The sequence below is a fragment of the Mchenga conophoros genome, linkage group LG3, assembly GCF_057382185.1.
Source record: "Mchenga conophoros isolate Kocher_MC1m ecotype Shallow Benthic linkage group LG3, M_conophoros_male_GT1.1, whole genome shotgun sequence".
Lineage (NCBI taxonomy): Eukaryota > Metazoa > Chordata > Actinopteri > Cichliformes > Cichlidae > Mchenga > Mchenga conophoros.
Genome location: NC_140528.1, coordinates 54,557,994 through 54,576,042, shown reverse-complemented (window position 1 = coordinate 54,576,042; position 18,049 = coordinate 54,557,994). Strand labels below are relative to the sequence as shown.

The 18,049-nt window shown below is 39.6% G+C and overlaps 1 protein-coding gene across 1 annotated transcript; it reads left to right on the top strand.

Annotated features, from left to right (window-relative positions):
• Positions 1 to 1,209: 1,209 nt before the first annotated feature.
• LOC146579545 (uncharacterized) lies at positions 1,210 to 7,870 on the top strand. Its single transcript, XM_085263338.1, has 11 exons — positions 1,210 to 1,705; positions 1,794 to 1,966; positions 2,082 to 2,222; positions 2,581 to 2,719; positions 3,167 to 3,347; positions 3,636 to 3,777; positions 4,194 to 4,337; positions 5,490 to 5,542; positions 5,625 to 5,657; positions 6,645 to 6,721; positions 7,698 to 7,870. The coding sequence occupies exons 1-11, from the start codon at positions 1,514 to 1,516 to the stop codon at positions 7,803 to 7,805; spliced, it is 1,383 nt and encodes a 460-aa protein (XP_085119464.1). The 5' UTR covers positions 1,210 to 1,513; the 3' UTR covers positions 7,806 to 7,870.
• The last annotated feature ends 10,179 nt before the right edge of the window (positions 7,871 to 18,049 follow it).

The window sequence follows — 18,049 nt, the reverse complement described above, 5'->3', positions numbered from 1 at the left end:
TGCGCACAGCCAGTTCATGACACAGTAGAGGTATGATCAAGCATTTCCAAAGAGCTGTTGGACATTTACATTGTCTAAAAATGAAAGCTTATCCTACAGACTATATAAATAACATTTGTTTTAATGTCAATAGTGTAGCTACCATATTAATTTATTTTAACATATTTTGCATCAATGTGAGCATTGGAGGTGGTGATTAGAGCCAATCCTCATTGTGTCCCACCTGCATTAGGTTAGTGAATATACGTATTTTCGTAAATTCAGTCTAGTTTCATTTGTATTGCAGTCGTGTCAAGGTGCATTATGATTCTAACCTTTGAATCTACTAGTACTACAACAAACTGCCACCAATTACTATTCCTACAAGTCTTTATCAACTACACCACCAGTTACTACATCACTTGTGATGAAAAGAAGTAGCATATAGCAAACACTGAGTCCATAGTATTGGGATATTCAGTACAGATTTGAGTGTGAGACTGCTTGAATTCAAGGGGTGCTCACACCAAAATGCCAAAATATCACATCATTGCAAATGGTTGCAAATGGTTACCTGTCTCTCTGTGTTAGCTCTGCGACAGACTCTCACCCTATGGTAGCTAGGATAGGCGCCAGCCCCCAGATAAACAGATAAAACATCCTCAGGAGCGTCCAGCAGATGTTGAAAGACCTCGGCCTCCTGAGGAAATACAGTCTGAATTGGCTTTCTTTATACAGACGCTGCGTGTCACTCGATGTGTCATGAGAGTGTCTCGTTCACAGAGTCTGACGAAAAGCCACAGGCTGATGTAACGGCAGATTTCTTTATTCCATATATTGATCACATATTTTAACAATTTCACTATAGCAATAGTAGAATCATGTTGTCACCAGTTGTATGCATGTAGAATGTTATCACAAGTGGGCCTCCTGTTTATTGCACCTTCACAGGGGGGCTATTGTAGAAAGTGGAACACATCCAGGCGCCACATTTAAGGGATATTTGACGGGTGCTTGTAATTTTTTCTTAATGGAGAAGCGGGATCAAGGATTAGCTGAAATGAAGATATTGTCATGGTCTCACCAGCTGATCCCGTATTGGGCAACATGTGTTTTTGTTGTTTTTGCTCTTTCTCCCTCTCTTTCTCTCTCTCTCTCTCCTCCAGGGGCAGTCTTGGGACCCAGGGCTTGTTTCTTTGTAAATATGTTTGTTGTCTGTGTGTTGTGTTTTGGGTAGTCTCCCTTCTTTTCGCCTCCCCTTGTGTGCTTTCGTTCGCTCTCCCGGATGTTTTGGACACAGCGCGACCTCTGCACTAATCCATCCAGAAAACTCACACTGACATGTATCACCAACTACTGCTGAAAATGTTAACAAAAAAATAAAATATAGAATAAAAAAAAACTTGACAAATGTAATGCAGAGCAAAGATAATGTTTGAAGTCCCAGTACGATGTGGAAAGGAATTTAATTTCTTTGTTACTGGCAAACCGGTTAGCCCTGTCTTCACTGCAAATTACTGTCAAACAGACAACCATGAAACATTTCCTCATACTACAACATGTCCCAGCCTACTATGACTTTCTTTTGTGCAGAGACGTTCTCACATTTATCATGCCGCTCTCTGCGCTGGTGTTGATGCTGCTGGTCTGCAGTGTTCAGGCTAATTTTTACAGTATAGTGGTGAACTACTATCCACGTGGCAATGTTTCAACAGGATCTTCCACTGTAAGTACACTTTCTCAAAAGACAAGTATATTTACTTTGTGAATTTTGAAGGTGTTTAAGTAAACACATCTTCACTGTAAATCTGCAGGGCATCCTTTATTACAAGTTGGGCTACAGCTCCTGCTTGTATAGTTTACCCTACTCCATCGGTGGTCAGACACTTGTTTTAGACAAGGTCGACGAGGAGAGTATAGGAGAATGGTGCCAAACTGAAGGAGTCATCTCTCGGCTTTTTTCCAGCAACTCTATATTTTCAATTCCGTGAGTGCACACATACGCTGTACATAATTACACATGCATAAATATGTTTTTTGTTGTCTGAGGGGGAATGAACGTTAAAAAACCTCCTCTGAAAAGTCATTCATTTCTATCACAGGGTCTCTGGCATAGACTGGATCTTTGGCATCAAAAATGGCATCGTATCATTTAAAATTCAGGCTCTGGTGGAACTGAGGATCCGCTCTGACATCGGCAAAGCCAACACATCACCACAGACCACTATCATACCAGCTATCAGGTCAGCCCTGTTTGTGCCTCCATTCCTTTTTTAGTATTTATACACAGATACATGCATTCATACAATTTTATGTGTCACGTCTGGCACTTTCATTGCTTTTCACAGACTAATTTGCTTTAAGATGGAAAGTTTCACCATAGAGAAGGAGAAAGATAGAGAATGCTACAAGTGAAAATTAATCTTTGGTCCAAGTTAATTTTTGCAGTTGTGAAACTTTAACCATAAACCCAGAACAGCATCCAGGCTGTGGGTGTACTGAGCAGCTATCAAAATGAATAAAAAATTGTGTCAGATATTTCATGGAAATGAATGCAAATAATGGAAAATGAGTTTGTTTGGTTTTTTAACTTTCTTTCAGAGTTCCGTCAAACTGTCCAAGAAATTTGAGCCTGTTGATGTTTGATCCTGATGGAGACATAGTGAAATGCAGAAATGGAGATGCATCACTCTCAGAGTGTAGTCCCTGCACACCACCGTCTGTCCTCAGCCTTTCACCAGTAAGTAACAGCTATTTTTTTTTGTCACTGGAGACATGTTGGCTCCAGTGTCAGATTAACGAACTGACCTCCCAGCCCATTGTTCCTCACTGGGCTGGTTTCAGTCATTATGCAAATGTACTGTTTATAAGCTTGGAGAAACCTGCAGTCAGCTGAGACTGAAGAAGTCACTTGGATGAGTGACGAAACGCTACGTCCAGATGAACAGAATCAACTTTTGGAGATTTACTTACCTGGATGATTGAGCATGCATCAAGATGAGACATGTTGGCATAGACAACAATGCTTGTTCATCATGTCAGATCAATATATCTGGCAAAGACAAACAAAAAAAGCCTGCTTTTTGTTCATTTAGATAAGTGTAAATTATGTGAAATGTTGCTTTTTAGTAAGTAGGAAATATTTGTGCTATTTTGTCTTCATGGCCCTATTTTTATCTTCTTGCAGTCCTCTTGTACTCTGTCATTCAGCCCCACAAACAGCAGTGATGAAGGTCCGTATGCGGTACAGCTGATGATAGAGGACTTTCCCAGACAGAACATAACGTTGACTCAAACCAACGCGACACAAACAATAATAACAACCAACGACGCTATCAGCAAAATGCCAGTTCAGTTTGTCGTGAGAGGTACAAATAATTTCTCCTGGCTCCTGCTTAATGGCCCTGTTATTTTGGCCTTTTGATTTTGGCCACCATGAAGCTAACGTTTACTTTATCCTTACTGCAAGAAACCCAGAATTTGTCAAGATTTAAACAACTTATCTTTACTTTACAACTTGGCTGCTTATGAACTTGGAAAAAGCTTTCGCTTGGCTACCTGTAGATGAGAAAAACAATCCTGGTGGACCAGTTAGAGTTTCTGTTCTTAAAAAAAAGTCTTTATTATTGTCATCACTGCTTTGTGTGTTGTTTCAGTGGATCCTGCAGTGCCATCGTGCACAGAGGGACTCTTTCTACCCATGTTCCTGCCTCCAACCCCAGCCCACAGAACCCAGCTCTACACCTACGTCAATCAGACTCTGGCTATCAGCATCAAGGCACAGACACTTAACTCCACGTAAGTAGATCTCTAAATATAGAATTAAAGGCTTTATTTGTTAAATTACCAATGATTAACACATCCTGCAGCACTGACAGTTTCTAAAATTAAAATGTAGCTTTAATGCGCAAATCAAACCTGTTTTTCATTTAATCAGATCATGAATCTTATCTTCTGAGTTGTGTAACTTTAGCACTTCTACGCTGCGCTTCTACAGACAGGTTTGATAAGCCAGCAACCCAACCGGTTTTATACTGATGTTAGGATGTACTAGCACTAGGTTAAGCTAAGTCAATTAAAGAGAAACAAGAATAAAAATAAACATCTTTTAAGCCAAAACTGAACCATGTCACAGGTAAATACCTTTTTCTGTTTGAAGATGGGGAACTTTTGAGAAACTAACTTTTTTCTTGTTTTTGTTTTTTTTCTTAAAGGATCTCTGAGCTGCTGTTCAGCGCGCCGCACACAGTAACTCAAAATCAAACAGGCCCAGGACAGTTCACACTGACGTGGACACCATCTGATTCAGTAGCTGAACAAAGCCACCCCATTTGTTTTGTTGTCCAGGCAGTTTTAGGGTCAGTATCCTGTTTCATAAATATGATCCTATACAAAAACTATTGAAATTTTCATTAAAAAAAGTGAAATGGAACAACTGTAATTTGCTGAATATGTTGCCCTTTTTTGTTCACTCATGATATGTGTCCAAACTGCATTCCTGTAAACCTTTTCACACTCTGACATTATAATTGTAGCATCAAAACAGTCACAAAGCAGACATAGTGAGAAACTGAAATTCACTGAAGACAGAACACATATGTTTTTTAAATACCTTTGAGGAATAACTCCATAACAGCAGACACCTGCGTAGGTGTGAAAAGATTGGTTTTGAAAGTAGAGCAGAAACAGATAAATACTGCAAAATGCAATGTTTTGTTGTTGGTTTTTTTTTTTTTTTTTTACCAAGAGCTGCCTCAGCAAGTTAAAGATTAAGGAAAAAGAGAAGAGAAAGAAGAGCAACATAATGAGTCCAGATATCATATATAGTCCAGCTGCAAAACAAAGCTTTTATTAGTGACAAGAACAGGAAGATCTAAGACTGGCCAAGTCAGTTTCCACATTTAAACCTTTAAGTACTAAATAGAATATCAGTTAATTTGACAAATTATAACTCATTTAATACTAAAAATGTCATTATTCAGTCTGTGCAAACCAGTAGGACAACAAGTCCACAGCATCATACACATATCCCCTTAATAGGGCATATACACGTTATCTTTCCTTTCATAGCTGATTCATTATTTGGTGCACACTATTTTGTTAGTGTCTCATGATCATGACTGCTAAGGGTTGAAGGGTACTGAGGACACATTTTATCTGCTGAAATCCTGCTTCACCAGAAGAGCATTTCCAACAAAGATACTAAAGTTCAATGGTTTGTAGACTTGATGTTGTGACTGCATCAAAGGATTATATTTTTGTGTTTCTTATACTTGTAAAGTTACTGATGCTAATTATAAAAGGTAATCATAAGGTACTAATTTTTCTTGTTGTTTGACTTAAAATCAAAATAAATCAAATTGTAGCAAACTAAATATCTACAAGTTAAACTCTCTAAACATTAAAAAAGATCATTTAAACAGGTTACAACACTAAAACATTGAAAATATTTTTTTTAAATTTAAAACACAATTTAATAATGGCTCTATTGTACTGATTTATTTTCACAGTGCAGCCAAGTACCACTCTGAGCTTCGATGTGTCATTGTGACCGTTAGAAAAGGTGAGCAGTGCATTAACATCCACTACTAACAACTGCACAACTGATGCAGTTCATGAGTAACCGCCGTTTTGACTTTTTACAGCATTGCCAACTCCATCACCCAATACACCAGAGTGTGAGTATAAAAGCGTGGCGTGATGTTTAACACTCAAAGTTAGTCTTATTTGATAGATTTAGTGAATAAATAGAAAATAGCAGAAGAATAAAATCTCGTACTTGTGTTAAGGATGAGTCAAACCAAAAACCCAGAACTTGTTGATAGTTTCCCTCATTCCAGTGGAATCGCTGCATAATTGCTCTTTGCATAGTTCAACTTTGGTAAACATTTGCTCACTTTCAAACCACCCACTAACTGCAGAAATTTAATTTTCAGCTTCATCCACTAGAGGGCAGAGTGGCATTTAAACCACTAGCACTAGCAAGCTTAGCTAAAAGGCTACATGCACACACCTGGTAATTACTGATATGTATGTATGTATTGATATGTAAGAGACCAATAAAATATTAGAATTTCACCTCAAGCCAAACATAAAGTTCTTGGATAGGCTAGAACATGCAGAACTCTATATCCTTTAATTATTGATGCTGTAGACCAAAGTGTTTATTTGTACCAGGTTTAAAAATGTTAAATTTAATTCTGAAGTTTGGCTTCTGAACATGAAAGTCAATGGCCTCAAGTGCACATTGTAGTCAAGAACTTTGTTTATTACAACTACAAAGTAGACTTGATTGTGACTGCAAAGTGTTCTGCATTTCAGTGTTGAGCCCTGGAGTAAGATGACTTACTCCAGGGCTGCCAAATGAGCAAAAGTGACCTTGAGAAAACTCTTACAAAATTTATCTTAATTTCTCAGTACTCTTAATGGGAAAAACACTGTGAAATGATAAACAAAGTGACAGAAAATAAATAAAAACAAATATTGTAGAAAACTAATTGTATTAGTTTTACAAAACTATGTTTGAAAATACAAAAATGACCCATCTCTAATGACATGAACATAAAGTTGTAAAGGAAATGTTATGATTAGATAACTCAAACAAATCAAGTCAGAAAAACATTCTTGTTGGTTTAGAGACATTCTAACATTCTTTGTGTTTCTAGATGTTGCAGCGCTGAAAATGAAGTTTTCCTCGTCGATTGATTTATCTAAAATCAATACCAATGTCTTCCTAAATCAGGTCAGACTTATATCCAGTCAGAAACCAAATAAGCGTACCAGTGAACTACACCCCTGCAGTTGTAGACATTACGATAGAAACAGCTTCTGTGAGTGATTACAGAAAAAAAAGTTCAGATCACAGTGTGTGTCTGAACTTTTGTCTACGTTTGTTTTGTTTTGTTTGCCTTCACTTGCTGTTTTTTGGCATTCAGGCAGCACAAACACTTTGAGTTAAAATATCAAATTCAGTATTTTTAAATTTGTTAAAATTTCTGTAGAGAGGAGCAGGACTGTGAACTGTAATAATTACATAATTACCATCAGAATTACCTGTGGAATTATTGCATGGCTAAACTGAGCCATGTCCTAACTGACTTCCTGCAGCACAAATGTTTAGGAAATGTGGTGTATTCATGTATACAGTGACTAACAATTGTATTAGACCACCAGTCATAAAACCAAGAAAACAAAATGTGTTTAAAATTAATATTGCTATTCATTAAGCAAATAACAATCGGGATTGATATTTTTCAATTCCAACTTCTCTGAGAAATCTGAAATTAATCAAGCATGAAAATCAACAATGAAAACTAATTGGTCTCCTCATGAATGCAAGTAATTAATTGAAATGTAGGATCTTAATCCCAAAAATTAAATGTCTTTGCTTTGTTCTTCAGCTTTATATATGCATATGTATCTAGGACTGATAACTGTTCTTAGATAAAACAGTTAGCAGAACTATAAAGTAGCATCTAAATGTGAAAGAATCAGAGGGAGAATCTAGCTTTACATCTTTTAGACTTTCACCTGTTTATGCTCAAGAATTAAGAAAACCTGAATTGTTCACTCAAGATATACATTACAAAATATACATTTTCTCAGTGTAAAATAGTAAAACTGTTTTGTAGATGAATTGTTTCTCAATCCACTTTCCAAAGAAAAACCACACCTGAGAGTGTGGTGATGTTTTCTCACTGTTCCTTCTTCCTCCTCAGATTAAACAGAAACTGCAGTCATACGGACTACCTGATGACATCAGTCTGCGCCTCATAAGCAGTGTGCCACAGATTGGTGTAACTGTGTCCTCTAATTCTACAACATGAACCTGAAGTCCTGCGTCTGCATGCTCTTTCTTCACTGTGTATTTACTAGTTCAAGACTTTTATGTGGAAAGATAATAAAAAATATTACTTATAACAGATATTTTTGCACTAAACAGGTCTGTCATATAACATTCTTTATAATATTAAATTTTTAAAGGGATCTTTCAAGGTTGAAATTTATGTTTACTATTGATTAATCCTTCTTTGTTCTTTCTTCCAATATCCTTGTCTGGTGGGCTGTGTTCTGTATGCAAGTGGTCGTGGAGGATTTTTTTAATCATATTTTTTACATGAGTGTAAGGTTTGTAAACTGGTTTTGGGTGAATCAGTTTCTTATACAGTCGTGTTTATTTGTTTGGCTTTAGAAAGCTGTTCTTCGAAGTCATAGCAGCCAGTGGCTGGAATGAAAAAACAAACAAAAAAACAATCTCAGTCACATTTCTGACTTCAAATTATTTTTCCTACAAATTAAATCAAAAGTTTTCTTGTTTTCTAAAACATAGACTTAACATCTGACTTAGGATCACTGATGACTTAGACCTCACAGAGTTAAGAAAAACAGTTTTTGCATCCATTTCTTTTTAGCAAAAATTTTATTTTTCTTTTACCAGGTGAAAAAACATCAGAAAAGAGGAACTACAAACACCAAATATGCTTAACTTTCTGCAGAGAAGTGTCTATGTTTGTGTTTATCGATTTCAGAAACTTTATTAAGCCCAGAAGCAACAAGTTCGGTCAGTTAACATCATTTTGCTTTAACCTCCTAGGACCTGGCGTCCACACATGACATTTTGGGTTATTTAGACCAAAATACTCAATTTTGCTCAACAAGGTCCTGATATCCACTTACTAGGACATCATATTGCTACTGTTCTATCAAAATTTTAAACGAATATCGTTATATGTGGCTCCCATTTTTCAACTTCAATTTAAAAATCCTGCTGCAATGCAAATTAGCCAAACCGTAAGATGTAAGGATATCTGGTAGACCAAGCAGTCTGCCTAGACTGCAAGACTAGGTTGATGAGCCTGCACTGCCAGAATTCATACATAATTTTCAGAAAAATCAAAGGATTGATTTTAAGTGTGCATGCTCTACCAAAAATAGTGCTTTGTTGTATATCTGACGGACGAAAGCTAAACTATTCCCACACCACTGAAGTTGCAGCATTTTTACAAACCAATTTTGGTTCATCCGTTTCATTCAACGATCCACTTTCACCCTCCTCATTCTCTGTCGGCGGCACTTTTTTCCCGCCATGTGCGTATGAAAACAAAGGCATTGCACATGCGCGTTTTATCCATATTCTATCGTGATATTTCATTTTCTTATTGTTGCCCGACATTATATTGGTATTACTGTGAATGGTATGATATGGCCCGGCCCTACTGGCTACGGATACCAACTACAGAACGACGAAGATGTCAGCCACCTCCTGTACATGGATGACATCAAGCTGTATGCCAAGAGTGATCGAGACAGACCTAGACCCGGTTTGTAGAGTACGCTTGGGGAGTGTGATCGTGTGTACAACGTCTCTTTATGTATGTCTCCACGTTGGTTGAGTGTGGAGTAAGTGCATATGAGAGCATGAGGGTGGGAATGGATGTTTGTATCTGTGTGTGCCTGTATGTCTGTGTCTATATGTCAGGTTGGGTGTCAGGCACCACCTCTCTGGGGACATCTCAGGCCCTCCAAGGTTTGGAAGCCTATCTCCACCCACCACCACTTCCCCTGCCAGTGGCGGACCCCCTCAGACATCGGTGCGTTGGTGGTTCTTTGTGTCTGGGGGTGGGCGTCCAGGTACACACCGGCTCACTCCTTGGCGGCCGCTTGTCAGGGCCTGGGGCCTGGGGCTCGCTCGGGCCCCTTTGGAGGTGGGGTGCCCCCGGCCTCTCGGCCTGGGGCTCGGTCACTCAGGCACAGCTGGGGGCCGGCGGAGCTCACGGGCGCATCACTGCAACTCCCCCTGACTTCTGCTCCGCGGCTGCTGGGCGAGCCCTCATCTGGGACTCTCCTCAGCTCTTACTGGAACAGTGGCGCGGCTGCCCCTCTGTTGGTCTTCCATGGTCTCTTGTGTTCTGGGGGCCTCTGGATGTCTGGAGTTTTGATCTCCTCCATACCTGCTTCACACCCTGGAGGACGGGGCTGTGGCCCCCCCACACTCCCTAGCAGATCATTACATGGAGAAACCTTTGGAATGCAAGCATGCTGATCCACACAGGTATGCACACATGGGTATTCACAGACGCGGACTAAAGCTTTCTTGGCTTTAAGACATGCATGCGCTCAAAGCACACTGTGCGCTGTCTATCTTGCGTGCTGCACAATATCGTTTATTATTTAGTAAATATTGATATCTATGACTAGCTAGTTTATTGTGATGGTGCTTTGTTTTCTCTATTATTATGTTGCTCTTTGTTGTTTGCTGTCTCCTCTGTTTGTTTTTTTTGTTTGTTTGTTTTTTTTTTTCTCCATACAGGTGACCCAGGAGTTCTTTTTTTTTTTTTTTCTTCTCTCTCTTCCCCCCCCTTCTCACCGTCTCTTCTCCCCTTTGGTTTTCTTTCTTTCTCTCCCCCTCTTTCTCTCATTCATTCCCCCTGTCCTATTTATTTAAAAAAAAAAAAAAAATGACAAAGGATGAACTGAAGCTCTGCCATCACGTAATGTCGCATACTGCTGTTTCTGATGTCATTTAAGAAAAAAAAAAAAAAAAAAAAAAAAAAAAAAAGAACAGTTTCCCGTCTCCAATCTCTGTTTTCTGCATTATTCATTCGCTTATTACCCACCAGTCTACCGTTGATTACAGCGCTGTCGGCTGCTGTCTTTTTCTTTTCTTTTTCTTTTTTTCACTTAAATGACCTCGGACAAGAAAGCCTATTTTTTTCTGCTGTTAAATACTGAAGAAATTTAAACTTTTTAAAATTATGCAAAATTGCAGAATATTTTTAAGGTTATCTGCTATAAAAAGCCAGGCCAGAAAAATCTCCTTCATGTTTTTCTTTGTTTTATTCTCAGTTACTTTGACACAAAAGCATCTGCTGTGATGTTCACAATTCTGATGAAGTCAGTACTGATAAATGATCAGAATTATAATATTTCTGACTGTCTGAGGCTAAATTGAATCGAATCGAAATCAAATGGATTATAGAAATCAGTGATGATACGCAGCCCTAGTGAGCAGCCTAGGCCCAACAGAAGTGGATGTAGCTGTGGGTAATAAGAAAAGATGAAAAGAACTGTTGATAACTTTTTGTTAAGTTAAGGCCTGATCCTTCTGAAATTCATAGCCAGTGCTCTCACACGGTGCCATCAATCTTTGAACGTTGAAAAAGCACAGTGTATCCAGAAAACACATTATATGCTGCAATAAATGCACTGCCCAAGTGTCCCCTCTCCCCACGGCCTTTCAGCAGCATGCAACAGCAAACAGGTCGTCAGAGGAGACCGAGATGATGATTAAGTTTAACATTTTCTACAATATTGACAAAGACCTACCATAGAACCAAGTCCGCCAGAGCTTATATTATATTTTTACATGCTGTGGAGCCATTTTTGGGAGCATTTCAAGTTGCTATACATCAATACAACCATTATAGCCCAAATTTTAATAATATGTATTCATTAAGTGCATAGTAATTACATAAATTGCAAAAAAGTGCAATAAACTACAAAAAAATTGAAAATCGTTTTTGCTTTTTTAACATATATTTCTAGTTAGAGAAATTTAAGAGGCTTATCCCTCAAAACTGTAAATACAAAAAAGTTGCACAAAATAGTTTCCCACCACAGGAAATTTATTTTGAGTTTCTTCATAGTTTTATTTTTGAAATACACCAATTTTTATACACTGCAGGAAAAACAAAAATAAATATTATACTGCAAATTTGCAAAAAAGCAGCATATGCATCAAAATAAACTATTTCCAGCAGTGCAATATGAGTCCTAAGCATCCCAGAAACGACACAGAAAGTCATAAAGTCAAAGATAACTTTTAAAAACACTATTTATAGGCCCTGAGGCCCTGATGGTAAAAAAAGACTACATTTCCACGAAAATGACGTCACTTCCGGTTTCGGGCAGGTAATGGCGGAAATGCAAAAGTTCGCGCTGACGTCTATTCCAACATAGGAAGTGTTATGAACAGCTGATTGGATCGGCAAAGCGTGTTTCTGGAATATTATGTTTTTGTTCCTGCAAGCGCTTTTTATGCAGTTTTTGCAAAGCTTTATGTGGAAGGAAACTGTGACCTAGGACAAGCTGATGGCATAAGATGTAAGTACAACTCCTTCGGTTTCATATGCAAAAAAATTTTTTGCGCTAGCTTACGTGGTTGCAGTTCTACCGGGATTTAAAAATAGTTACGCAAAACAGAGCGTGCCCGCTCCGATCGGCTCTAAAGGGTTAATAATTTAGAAATGAATATTGTCTGTATGGACTGCAATTCCCCCCCCAAAAAAAGTGCACGTGTAAAACTGCGGTATTAAGCGATGTGGTTGAAAAATTTGAGTGCGCCTAACTTTTGTGCGAGTTAGGCGCACCAGTGCGCCCATGGCAAAAAGTTAGTCTAGAGCAAGTACCTGCAGAGGGTCAGGCAAGTCCTGAGGATTCAGCTGAACGGTAACAACAAGATCCGGGCCATCAACACCTACGCCCTAAAAGTGATCAGGTACCCTGCCGGGATAATAAGCTGGCCAAAGAAGGAGATAGAAGCCACTGACATCAAGACACGGAAGCTCCTTACCATGCATGCAGGGTTTCACCCCAAGTCCAGCACCCTGAGGCTGTACGCTAAGCGGAAGGAAGGGGGCCGGGGACCTGGTAAGTGTCAGCACCACAGTCCAGGATGAGACAACGAACATCCACGAATACATCACGAAGATGGCCCCAAATGACAGCATGCTCAGTGAATACCTCAGGCAGCAGAAACCCAAGAAAGAGGAGGGAGACGAGGAACCATCATGGAAGGACAGGCCCCTGCACGGTATGTACCACCGGCAGATAGAGGAGGTGGCTGATATCCAGAAATCCTACCAGTGGCTGGACAAAGCTGGACTGAAAGACAGCACAGAGGCACTAAACATGGCAGCACCAGAACAAGCTCTGAGTACAAGATCCATAGAGGCTGGGGTCTATCACACCAGGCAAGACCCCAGGTGCAGGCTGTGTAAAGATGCCCCAGAGACAATCCAGCACATAACAGCAGGGTGCAAGATGCCAGCATAGTATACAGGAAAATTTGTGCCAAGTATAACCTGAAGTCCCAGGGTCAAAATGGGAGACGCCCCCAAGGATGGTGGAGAATGACTGAGCTAAGATCCTGTGGGACTTCCAGATACAGACGGACAAAATGGTGGTGGGTAACTAACCAGACATAGTGGTGGTAGACAAACAGAAGAAGACGGCCGTAGTGATCGATGTAGCGGTTCTGAATGACAGTAACATCAGGAAGAAGGAACACAATAAGCTTAAGAAATACCAAGGGCTCAGAGAAGAGCTCAAGAAAATGTGGAGAGTGAAGGTAACAGTGGTCCCAGGCTAGGCGAGTGGCTCCCCAGATCCCGGGACCAACATCTGAGATCTCTGTCCAGAAGAGTGCAGTCCTGGGAACAGCTAAGATACTGCGCAGGACCCTCAAGCTCCCAGGCCTCTGGTAGAGGACCAAAGCTTGAAGGATTGACCGCCCACAGATGCAAGCAGGGAATTTATAAGTGGTACTATGTTGTGTGTCATAATGTTTATATTCAGATCTACTTTTTAATTAAAAAATATATAACAAGCAAAAATGAACTGTAGATGTTTGTTCAGATTTCATAATTACAAACACTGATTTGCCACCTCTGTTATACTCTGTTCCATCCTGTTATGTTCAATTCCACCCTGTTTGGAAAAACTTTTTTTTTTTAAATAATTGAGCAGAATCAGAAATCTTCTGAAACTTGTTGTGCCATGTTGAGAACTCAGGAACATTAAAATGCACAAATATGTATATGTTTTTAAGACTGCAAGTATTTTCAATGTCCTCAGAAAAAAAAAAAGTGTTAAAAACAAATTGTTTTTTGCATAACACAGACCTATAGTATTTGTAATTAAATTACTGTACCTGTTTCGGTTTCAAGTATAAAACATTATATTAACAAAAGGGACATACTCTGCCAAGAAAAAGTCACAATTGATCAATATTTACATGTTTAACTATTTCTGGTCTATATGTAAATGCCCCTAACAGGATGGAACACATTCAGAGGCGATGTTTAAGAGAACTACCTGTAACTACTATTATATCTATCCCTGAGCTTGATCATAATGGATTTCATACAGGGAGTGCAGAATTATTAGGCAAATGAGTATTTTGTCCACATCATCCTCTTCATACATGTTGTCTTACTCCAAGCTGTATAGGCTCGAAAGCCTACTACCAATTAAGCATATTAGGTGATGTGCATCTCTGTAATGAGAAGGGGTGTGGTCTAATGACATCAACACCCTATATCAGGTGTGCATAATTATTAGGCAACTTCCTTTCCATTGGCAAAATAGGTCAAAAGAAGGACTTGACAGGCTCAGAAAAGTCAAAAATAGTGAGATATCTTGCAGAGGGATGCAGCAGTCTCAAAATTGCAAAGCTTCTGAAGCGTGATCATCGAACAATCAAGCGTTTCATTCAAAACCGTCAACAGAGTCGCAAGAAGCGTGTGGAAAAACCAAGGCGCAAAATAACTGCCCATGAACTGAGAAAAGTCAAGCGTGCAGCTGCCAAGATGCCACTTGCCACCAGTTTGGCCATATTTCAGAGCTGCAACATCACTGGAGTGCCCAAAAGCACAAGGTGTGCAATACTCAGAGACATGGCCAAGGTAAGAAAGGCTGAAAGACGACCACCACTGAACAAGACACACAAGCTGAAACGTCAAGACTGGGCCAAGAAATATCTCAAGACTGGTTTTTCTAAGGTTTTATGGACTGATGAAATGAGAGTGAGTCTTGATGGGCCAGATGGATGGGCCCGTGGCTGGATTGGTAAAGGGCAGAGAGCTCCAGTCCGACTCAGACGCCAGCAAAGTGGAGGTGGAGTACTGGTTTGGGCTGGTATCATCAAAGATGAGCTTGTGGGGCCTTTTCGGGTTGAGGATGGAGTCAAGCTCAACTCCCAGTCCTACTGGCAGTTTCTGGAAGACACCTTCTTCAAGCAGTGGTACAGGAAGAAGTCTGCATCCTTCAAGAAAAACATGATTTTCATGCAGGACAATGCTCCATCACACGCGTCCAAGTACTCCACAGCGTGGCTGACAAGAAAGGGTATAAAAGAAGAAAAACTAATGACATGGCCTCCTTGTTCACCTGATCTGAACCCCATTGAGAACCTGTGGTCCATCATCAAATGTGAGATTTACAAGGAGGGAAAACAGTACACCTCTCTGAACAGTGTCTGGGAGGCTGTGGTTGCTGCTGCATGCAATGTTGATGGTGAACAGATCAAAACACTGGCAGAATCCATGGATGGCAGGCTTTTGAGTGTCCTTGCAAAGAAAGGTGGCTATATTGGTCGCTGATTTGTTTTTGTTTTGTTTTTGAATGTCAGAAATGTATATTTGTGAATGTGGAGATGTTATATTGGTTTCACTGGTAAAAATAAATAATTGAAATGGGTATATATTTGTTTTTTGTTAAGTTGCCTAATAATTATGCACAGTAATAGTCACCTGCACACACAGATATCCCCCTAAAATAGCTAAAACTAAAAACAAACTAAACTACTTCCAAAAACATTCAGCTTTGATATTAATGAGTTTTTTGGGTTCATTGAGAACATGGTTGTTGTTCAATAATAAAATTATTCCTCAAAAATACAACTTGCCTAATAATTCTGCACTCCCTGTATAGTTAAACATGTCAGCATTGACAATTGTTATAAAAAACATAAATCTTTATTTTTTAAAAGTTATGAAGGTAAAATGTTGCCGCAAAAAGAGAATCACCCGACCGTTTCTGGTTAAACAACAGGGCATACCCACAAGGGTTTACTAACATTTAGGTGATCAGATGAAGAGGAAGTCGATTTTCTCAGTGGTGTTATGAAACACCCACATAAGACTGGTCTGACAAGACAGCAACACTACAAGCTGTCAGCTGTCAGTTGTATAATCATCAAAGCAAAAAAAGAGAGATAACAATCTCCTGGGAATGAAAACCGCTTGAGAATAATGTCTGCTGCCAGGTAGTTTCCAGTCATAGTGGTGCTCTTGTTGCTTTAGCATTTTGGCACCAGTGGTTTATTTGTAGGTGTGTAGTTTGGAAACAATTTGAATGTTATCCTATAACAAGCAGAAACACTTAAGAAAAAATCATTATAAAGACTCAAAAATCATTAAGAGAATTACAGGGAGTGCAGAATTATTAGGCAAGTTGTATTTTTGAGGAATAATTTTATTATTGAACAACAACCATGTTCTCAATGAACCCAAAAAACCCATTAATATCAAAGCTGAATGTTTGTGGAAGTAGTTTTTAGTTTGTTTTTAGTTTTAGCTATTTTAGGGGGATATCTGTGTGTGCAGGTGACTATTACTGTGCATAATTATTAGGCAACTTAACAAAAAACAAATATATACCCATTTCAATTATTTATTTTTACCAGTGAAACCAATATAACATCTCCACATTCACAAATATACATTTCTGACATTCAAAAACAAAACAAAAACAAATCAGCGACCAATATAGCCACCTTTCTTTGCAAGGACACTCAGAAGCCTGCCATCCATGGATTCTGTCAGTGTTTTGATCTGTTCACCATCAACATTGCGTGCAGCAGCAACCACAGCCTCCCAGACACTGTTCAGAGAGGTGTACTGTTTTCCCTCCTTGTAAATCTCACATTTGATGATGGACCACAGGTTCTCAATGGGGTTCAGATCAGGTGAACAAGGTGGCCATGTCATTAGTTTTTCTTCTTTTATACCCTTTCTTGCCAGCCACGCTGTGGAGTACTTGGACGCGTGTGATGGAGCATTGTCCTGCATGAAAATCATGTTTTCTTGAAGGATGCAGACTTCTTCCTGTACCACTGCTTGAAGAAGGTGTCTTCCAGAAACTGGCAGTAGGACTGGGAGTTGAGCTTGACTCCATCCTCAACCCGAAAAGGCCCCACAAGCTCATCTTTGATGATACCAGCCCAAACCAGTACTCCACCTCCACCTTGCTGGCGTCTGAGTCGGACTGGAGCTCTCTGCCCTTTACCAATCCAGCCACGGGCCCATCCATCTGGCCCATCAAGACTCACTCTCATTTCATCAGTCCATAAAACCTTAGAAAAACCAGTCTTGAGATATTTCTTGGCCCAGTCTGGACGTTTCAGCTTGTGTGTCTTGTTCAGTGGTGGTCGTCTTTCAGCCTTTCTTACCTTGGCCATGTCTCTGAGTATTGCACACCTTGTGCTTTTGGGCACTCCAGTGATGTTGCAGCTCTGAAATATGGCCAAACTGGTGGCAAGTGGCATCTTGGCAGCTGCACGCTTGACTTTTCTCAGTTCATGGGCAGTTATTTTGCGCCTTGGTTTTTCCACACGCTTCTTGCGACCCTGTTGACTATTTTGAATGAAACGCTTGATTGTTCGATGATCACGCTTCAGAAGCTTTGCAATTTTGAGACTGCTGCATCCCTCTGCAAGATATCTCACTATTTTTGACTTTTCTGAGCCTGTCAAGTCCTTCTTTTGACCCATTTTGCCAAAGGAAAGGAAGTTGCCCAATAATTATGCACACCTGATATAGGGTGTTGATGTCATTAGACCACACCCCTTCTCATTACAGAGATGCACATCACCTAATATGCTTAATTGGTAGTAGGCTTTCGAGCCTATACAGCTTGGAGTAAGACAACATGCATGAAGAGGATGATGTGGACAAAATACTCATTTGCCTAATAATTCTGCACTCCCTGTATAAGTCCAGCAAAATCAATGTTATTTACACTGTGTAATCTGTTTCTGGATCTATATATAGCTAAATAAGCTAAGTGGCAACAAAACCATTTGTCACGGACCCGGTTCCGAGGACTCGGGGTCCATGAGCAGTTTGGACTACTATTGTCGTTATTATTATTGTTGTTATTATTATTGTTGTTATTATTATTGTTGTTATTATTTTTACGGTTTTTTCTGCTGTCCTGTGTTCCGTGTTTGTGTACTGTCAGGTGTTTATGGGTGTGTGCATGATGGTGATGGGTGTGGCCCTGCCAGCTG